This window comes from Dipodomys spectabilis, unplaced genomic scaffold, assembly GCF_019054845.1.
Source record: "Dipodomys spectabilis isolate Male_0828 unplaced genomic scaffold, ASM1905484v1 ptg000207l, whole genome shotgun sequence".
Taxonomy (NCBI): Eukaryota; Metazoa; Chordata; class Mammalia; order Rodentia; family Heteromyidae; genus Dipodomys; species Dipodomys spectabilis.
In genome coordinates, this window is record NW_024870884.1 from 2,892,886 (window position 1) to 2,901,574 (window position 8,689).

Here is an 8,689-nt window from a genome sequence, read left to right on the forward strand (position 1 = left end):
TAAAGTGAGGGAGAAAGAAGTAACACTTTAAAAAAAACCTAATCCAAAAGAACTTCCAAATATTTATGACATATTTAAAAAAAAAAAACAACTAATCCAAAAGCACTTCCAAATCATTTCCTACAACATACCTTTGTATAAAGAAATTTCAAGGCCCAGCACTAGCGGCTCATAATGTAATCCTAGCTACTCACGAGGCTAAGCGCTGAGGATCCTGGTTGGAAGACAGCTCAGTTAGGAATGTTTGTGAGACCCTTATTTCCAAATAACCATCAGAAAATTGGAAGTGGAGCTATGGCTCAAAGTGGTGGAATGCTGGCCTTGAGTAGAAAAAAAGCTCTGGGACGACACCCAAGCCCTGAGTTCAAGCCCCACAACGACAAAAAAAAAAAAATCTTTAATTATTTAATTAGGTTTGTTTTCTGTAGAAGCATGGGCACAGAATTCCGAAAAATAATAGGACTGAGCAAAAGAATAAATGCACTGAACACTGGAAATCATGGTTCTCACTGCTGAAGGAAAAAATTAAAATGAAGGAAAGAAAGGGCTTGGATGTGATTTCTAAAACATTTATACATCTGTCTTAATTGCATCCATTGAAAGGTCCTGGAAGCAATGAAATGCCAGTAGCTATGACCACTGTAGCACCCAGACCTTAGTTTTGGGCTAGGTATGTGGCTTGGTAGCAGACCACTTACTTGTCCAGTATTCACAAGGCTCTTGGTTCAATTACAGTATAAAGGGGGAAAGGAAGGGAAAAACTCCTAATACCATTTCCTATTAAAAAGTATCAGGACTCCTTGGCTAATTCTAGAGGTAGGAAGAGAAGGTACAAATCTAAAATAACTGATAGAAGGTCAAAATTTGTGACAGAACGGTTCCCAATAACCAAATTGAGGACAATTTGAACAGCAAACAAGAATCAACTTGCCAACCATAAAGACACACATGCATAGGAGTAGAATGCTCACAGTGATGCTGATTGTTGGAGGGAATAATAGAATTGGAAAAAAAAGTCCACAATTTTGTAACTATTGGAAAAGACTGCTTCAGAGAAAAGACATAAACAGATGGCAACTCTGAAGAGTGGGGATCCAGAGCGCTACATGATCCCCTCACAGGGGCTTATGAGTTGCAGAGGAAATAGCATTAATATACACTGAAGAAGCCAGATGATCAAAGTTAACCACTAATAATGTCAGGCAAACACCGTGGTCTATAGATGTGATAGTAAAAAGAACCCATATAAATTTCCAACCAGAAATGCATCACCTGAATCTCATCATACATATCTATCAGATATTCAAATTGAGGAACATTTCACACAATACCTAGGTTGCCTTCTTCAAAAGGACAGTATCATAAAAAAGGAAAGTTATGGGTATGTCACAAATTAAAGAAGAATAAAAGAAATAGTAAAAGCATAATAGCAAAAGATACTAAAACAGGACCCTGTACTGAGAAAAAAACAAAACAGAATAAAAGACATTAGTAAGATAGTTGACAAAATAAGAATATCAACCATAATATGAACTTCCAACCACTGCTGGAAGTTTCCATATTTAATAAACACCCTGTGGTTACAGAAAATAATATTACTGTTCTTAGGAAATACTGCTGTGCAAACTGGCATGATATCTGCAATGTATTAACAAATAGTTCAGAAGAAACAATGTTTATAGGGAGAGAGACTATAAAACAAAGTTTCCAAGTAAATTCTTTATACTGTTCTTGTAACTTTTCTTTTAAACTTACATCATCTTATACCATTTAATTTCAATAAGATTAGGTCAACAAGCCAAATTAGTTCTGGGACTTCCCCACTACAACACTGGAAGTTTTTTGTTTTGCTTTTTGGTAGGTTGTGGGGCTTGAACTCTGGGCTTGGATGCTGTCCCTGCACTCTTCAGCTCAAGACGAGTGCTCTACCACTTGAGCCACAGCACTACTTCCGGTTTTCTAGTGGTTTATTGGAGATAAAGAGTTTCATGGACTTTCCTGTAGGGGCTGGCTTTGAACCACGACCCTCAGCCTTCTGAGCAGCTAGCATTACAGGCTTGAGCCACCATCACCTGGCACAATACTGTAAGTTTAAATTCTTGTAACTACGTCATTTCTATATACTAAATTGAAACCAGTTATAAATTCCAATTTGAAACTTACTTTAGAAGAAATTAAATGTGTATCAAATATTAACACAACAAAAGGATTTATGCTAATTTTTGTGAACTTTGGAAAGTTGAAATAGCTATTAACTGTTGTGAAACTTTTCTATAGAAACAGTTGAACAATGTACAAAGTATACTAGTGGTCAAGAATATTTAATAGGATTATGTAACAACAAAAAGTGCAGAAAATAGAAAAATCTACTACTGGAGGAAGAGTTCAGCAAATTTTGATACATTCACTTTGTACAAGCCAATCCTTTGTACTTTGTGCCAATCCTGGGGCTTGAACTCAGGACCTAGGCACTATCCCTTTGCTTTTTTGCTCAAGGCTAAAGTTCTAGCACGTGAGCAACTCCTCCACTTCCAGCTTTTTGATGATTATCTGTAGATAAAAGTCTCACCAACTTTCCAGCCCCAGCTGGCTTTGAACCATGGTCCTCAGATCTCAGCTTCCAGACTATTTAGGATTATAGGCATAAACTACCAGCACCTGGCAACACGAATTTCAAGAGGAGCAAAGTAAAAAGCCCAGTACCAGTGGATCAAGTCTGTAATTCCAATTACTTGGAAAATTGAGATTAGGAGGATTGCAGTTTGGGGACAGCCTGAGTAGAAAAGTTAATGAGACAGCTTCTCAATGAAAAGCTGGATGCAGTGGTGCATGGCTGTTATCCTAACAACGCAGGAAGACTAATATAAAATGGATTGCTGCCCACCTGGGTAGGAAGTGAGACCCTATCTTAAAAATAATCAGCAAAAAAACAGGACTAAAAGTGTGGCTCAGAAGTAGAGAGCCAACCTAACAAGCTTGAGGACTTGAGTTGGAAACACAGTATTGTCCTCCACCCGAAGTACAGACAGAGTCAATTTTAGAATGGTTCTATTTAACAACAATTCAGCATTGGTGTAAAAGCAATAGACATTCAGTAGAAAAGTACTTCAACTTCTGAATTTTGAGCTTTCTAGGACTCTGCATACTATGTTCCTGTTGGGCAATGGCAACAAGCTGCGGTCCCAGGTGGCTACCCAATCACCAAGTTAACAGTGCTATGATGGTTCCTAACTTTAGGTGCATTAAGTATATTTTTTAACCCTTTCCAATGTACTCATTTTACTACATGATATAAATTGGAGGGGGAAAGTTGCTCATATATTTAATGATATTAAAAAATCACAACTGAGCTAAGCCTAAGGATGCACAGAAAATTGGTACCAGTATTTGATCTTAAAGGATTTTTTCCCTAAAAGTTTATTAACCATTTTTACAGTTTAAAAAAAACTGGAAACTCTGTAAATTCTTTTTTGTTGTTGTTGGTCATGGGGCCTGAATTCTGGGCCTGGGCACTGTCCCTCAGCTCTTCAGCTCAAGGCCAGTGCTCTACCACTTAAGCCACAGCACCACTTCCAGCTTTTTCTGCTATGTGGTGCTGAGGAATCGAACCCAGGGCCTCATACATCCAAGGCAAGCACTCTTACCACTGAGCTACCTTCCCAGCCCCGAAACTCTAAATTCTTAAAATTAAGGCTTAAGTGTACCAGATATTGGCTCCAGTAGTAAAGTACCTGCTTGGCAAGTAGGAGGCCCTAAACTGAACCTTTAATACAAACAAATAAATAGATACTATATAGATAAATGTGTGTGTTGGTGAAATATTATTTCACTGAAGAAAACAAAATATAACTGATACTATTTTTAAAGGCATATTCTTGTTACTTAGATACATGTATGCTTCTTTTAAGTACCTTTGTTCTGTCAAGTTCCATGATTTTTAAACTAACAAATCCAATAACTCCTTTTAAAGATTAATCTTGAAATATAAAACTCAAATTACTTAACAAAGCTTTCTGAGAATCACTGAATTAACAGGCCAAAGTACAATCCAAACAATCTACAAGTGACTTATGATGATAAAGTAAATTATTAACTTTGAATTTAGTGACCATCTTGCTACCTATATTATGAATAGGAAAGATTACCATCTTCCTTTTACAGTCCTAGTGACATATGTATAATTGTGTAAGCACGTAAGATTTAAAATCAACAAATACTTATTAGCTTGTTCATAGTATGTTTTAAAGTCCTGTGATGTAAATACCATCCTTAGTCAAAAAGAACATTACAAAATTGACGTTCATTTTAAATTTAATGAGGAATACTGAAATCTAAACTATTCCTCTAATTTGGCAATTCTGGAGACAAATTAACTTTGTGCCACTGTTTGAAGTCACATTCAGAGTATACTTCTAATTTATTAGAGATAAACTGAATAAGATCACTTACATACTTTATTATTGTTGTCTTATTATTGATACCCTACATAACCCAAGCTGGCCTGGAATTTTATCTTCTTCTGTCTCATCCTCCAGAGTGCTAGGATCATAGATGTGCACTCCCCATAGCCAACTCATGTACTCTTCATAAGCACTGGTTATACTCTTATGTGAGAATCATCATGGAGATTATTTTTGTGGTGATTTTTAGTTTATTCCCCTTGGCACATTGGTCTGTCTCTAGGAACCTTAGGGGGACACTCAACTCTTCTGGAATCTCATCAGGATCTCATCAGGAACATTATCATGACCATTTGTGAAAGAACATCAATAAAAATGCTTCTATTAACAGTTAACCCAATGAGCACTCTCAAGATGATCATTCCCAGGTACATGACACATAGAAGGAAATGTCTGTGCTAAGAACCTTGAGTGTGCTGTTTCCTAACTCCTGTATTAAAAAGACCCTTCATTTACATTCTTTCAACATTTCCTGAGTCTGAGTCCTAGCCTGTGCACTTACTGCAAGCACAACACACGGTGGAAAAAAACAGTACTCAGAGGAAAATCCCTTCGGTTCAGATTCTAGCATAGTATCTATGGGACTTTTAGATTTAGTTGCCTGTCTAAAAATTTCAGTACTACTAGTCTACTAGATGATTTTCATCAGTAATAAGCATACTGTCTCTATGGTTGTTCTGGGTCAAAGATCTACACTTCTCTAAGATCATCCATCAGATTGTCCAGATAGTCATGGCCCAGAGAACCACTATGAGTAAGCCAGTTCCCAATGACAATTCTCAAAACTGACACAGACCCTGTAGAATGCTGTAAAATTGTGAACCAACAAAATGTATTTCAGAGGCCAGGAAATTGTCTCATGAGGATGAAGAAGAAACCGGGTGTGGTCGCTCACCCCTGTAATCCCAGCGTTCTGCAAGCTGAAGCAAGAGGATTACAAATAAGAGAGACCAGCCTAGGCTACAGGGCTGCCTCGAAAACCCACCACCATCAACCAAGATAAACAAGAAAAAAAATGTTCCAACAGCAAGAACAATAATGGTAAACAAACAAGCCAAAAAACGGGGGGGGGGGGGGAGGAATGCTCTTTATATGTGTACTATTCTAGTACACCAGCAGGGAGTATTTCCTACTAAGGACCCAAGGTTCTGCTACTGGAAACACGCCTCCCCGAGAAATAAAGGAGATAGGAAAAGCCTCCTCAAGGGGCAAGGACAGACTGGGGTAAGTCCAGAGCACAGTCTCTCCCCGACCTCCAGGCCGATTCCGTTCGGGGCTCGTTTTCTTTTTCTTCCCCTAACAGCTACGCAGCTGCACCCAACCGAGAGAACGAGATCGGCATCATCTGCATTTCATTCCTTTGCTTTTGCAATCGCTGGTCGCCTATAATAAACAGAACCTACTTCCCCGTCCAGTAGAAACCAAGTTCCTTTTTTGTTGTTTAATTTTTACGAACGACACGGTCTCCAATCTGCACGCACGCGCGCGCGCACGCACACACGCACACACACACTCCCTGGGGAGGCCAGGCACACACACACACACACACACTCTCTCTCTCTCTCTCTCTCTCTCTCTCTCTCTCTCTCTCTCTCTCTCTCTCTCTCTCTCTCTCTCTCTCTCTCTCTCTCTCTCTCTCTCTCCTCTCTCTCTCTCTCTCTCTCTCCCTGGGGAGGCCAGGCACGACTCTCCCGCCACCACACCTTCCGCAAGCCCGACGGCCCACACCCCGGAGGCGGCCCACTTTCGGAGGCCCCCCCGGACACCCCCGTGGCTAGCTTGGGGAGGGGAGGGGGTGTCGGGGCGGCCGAGCCCGGACGTGCACCGTGCGGACTGCAGGGTCGGGGGGGGGGGGGAGCTCGCGGAGGCGGAAGGGGAGCGGGGAGCCCCGCGGCCCCCCTCACTTACCCACTTTGTCCTTCCCGTACATGTGCCCGGCCACCTGATGCGAGAGGGGCACGCAGCCGTTGAGGAAACGCAGCCGGCCGGCCGCCGGCGGCGGGGTGCCTTCGGGGGCGGCATCGTTGGCCGGTGGGGTCCGCGTTTCGTGCGGGCCGGGCGCCTCGAGCCGGAGCGGGGATGGCGGCTCCGTTGCCATAACGGAGAACACACCAGCGGCGTCGGCTTCGGGAGCGAGCGGGGCGGGGGTGAGGTCGGGGCGGAGGGCAGGGGTGCCGCCGACGCCGGGGGTCGCTCAGGCTCGGCCGCGAGGAGGCCTGGGGGCTCCCGCGGCTGGTGCCCGCTGAGGCCCGGGGAAGGGGCCCATGCCGCCGCGGAGGCGCGGGCGCGGCTCGGCCCCACTCCCGGCGGAGCGCGCCCACCACCGAGTTCCCGCTCCCCCGGCTGCCGCCCGGGCCGGCCAGGAGACTGAACCCGCCGAGCACAGCGGCCGCCGCGGCGCCCCACGTTCCCCGGGGCCTTGACGGCGACGGCGGCCCCACCCCCCGGTCCCGCGCCCCCGCCCCCCTCCCGCCGTCCTCCAGTCCCCGCCGCCGCCGCCGCCGCGCGCGCGCGTCAACGCCGCCCGCACCGCCGCCGCCGCCGCCAGCTTCCGACTTGCGCGACCCGCCGCCGCCGCGGCCGCCGCACTGAGCATGCCCAGACGCCGCCGACGGGACCCCCGCGGCGAGGCGCGCGCGCGCCTGGGGGGACTAGCGGGCCGCGACCCCGGCGCCGTGGGAGGGGGGTCGGGGGAGGGGGAAGCGGGGGTCACGTGAGGGGTCACGCTGTCCCTGAAGAGGTCGCGCCTGCTTCCAATCTAGAAACCCGCTGAGCTCCTTCGGGGCGACCCTGAAGCCCTCGAGGCTCCCAGGTGCTGGGAGCGGCCAGGTAGTGGGGGCGTTGACCGGCGGAGGCCGGGCCGGGGTGGCTCGGACGGCCGACGCTCCTCTGCGGGCAAGTCCCCCGACTCCTACCCGACAGGAAAGCCGCCGAGGTTAAAACACCACCCATAATGCCGGGGAAGGAAGCCGATGGGAAGGCGCACCTTCAAAGACCCTTCCAGCTAACGCCCGTCCCCAGGGCTGCTGCCAACCCGCCCGTAGCTAAAAGAAAAACAGTGGTGACTGACATTCACTTCGGGTGCTCAAAGACAGGGAACCATCCCAGGGTATTCCAGACGTGTGGGTACGATGTTTTGTTCAGAGGACTGTTTGCTTTCCCCTCCCTCTCAACCCTCTTTTTTAAAGAACATACATTTGGGGAAGATGGACAAATTGGATCTCTCCTTCCTCTCCCCCCTCTCCCCCCCCTCCTCCTTCCCTCTCCCTTCCTCTCCTCCCCCTCCTCCTTCCCTCTCCCTTCCTCTCCTCCCCCTCCTCCTTCCCTCTCCCTTCCTCTCCCCCTCTTCTCCTTCCCTCTCCCTTCCTCTCCCCCTCTTCTCCTTCCCTCTCCCTTCCTCTCCTCCCCCTCCTTCCCTCTCCCTTTCTCTCCCCCTCTTCTTCCCTCTCCTTTCCTCTCCCCCTTCTCCTTCCCTCTCCCTTCCTCTCCTCCCCCTCCTCCTTCCTTCTCCCTTCCTCTCCCCCCCTCTTCTCCTTCCCTCTCCCTTCCTCTCCTCCCCCTCCTCCTTCCTTCTCCCTTCCTCTCCCCCCCTCTTCTCCTTCCCTCTCCCTTCCTCTCCTCCCCCTCCTCCTTCCCTCTCCCTTCCTCTCCCCCCACCCCTCTCATCTGGATAGCGCAGGTCCCAGAGCTCGGAGTAGATGACTAATTAGGTCAAAGTCAGTAAGGGATGGAAGAATGAGGGCACCGAAGACCTTCTACAAAAAGGAAGGCACTCATTACCTGGGTCTTGTGATCGCAAACTCTCGGTATGTCACTTCTATAATAATAAAGTAAATGAATAAACGTTTTTATGAGGGGGGGGATGGAAGCACCCAGGGACCCCCCACAGATCCTAGAATAGGGCTTTGCGCATCTTGTGTGACTGTCAGCATCTTCTACGAAGACGGATCCTGGGCCTGACAGGTAAAATTAACACCGGAAGTGGGCATGAAAATCTTAGGTAAAAAAACGTTTAGATTCACCCACCCTAAATGGACTAAATCCTCCCGGGCCACCAGTCCTCCATCATCCGAAAGCCACGCACCTGGGAGGAAACGTAAAATCCGGCCTGGATTCCTTACTTCCCGGGCTCCGCCTCCTCCGAGTCGCGCAGACTCCGTCGCTGGCCGCTCTCACTCCCCTTCCCAGATCCAGCGGCTGTCAAAACTCCAGATCACAGACTTCCTTGC

General features: G+C 46.9%; 1 protein-coding gene across 2 annotated transcripts in view; it reads right to left on the reverse strand.

The window, feature by feature from the left end:
- Positions 1–6,878, reverse strand: part of Ipmk (inositol polyphosphate multikinase) — a 33,583-nt gene extending 26,705 nt beyond the window's left edge. The window contains exon 1 of one of the 2 annotated variants that reach the window (XM_042696266.1): positions 6,369–6,878. In XM_042696266.1, coding sequence (XP_042552200.1) covers positions 6,369–6,558 — 190 coding nt within the window. In that variant the 5' untranslated portion in view covers positions 6,559–6,878. The remainder of the gene's footprint in view (positions 1–6,368) is intronic. The other variant, XM_042696267.1, reaches the window with a different exon arrangement.
- Between the last annotated feature and the right edge of the window lie 1,811 nt (positions 6,879–8,689).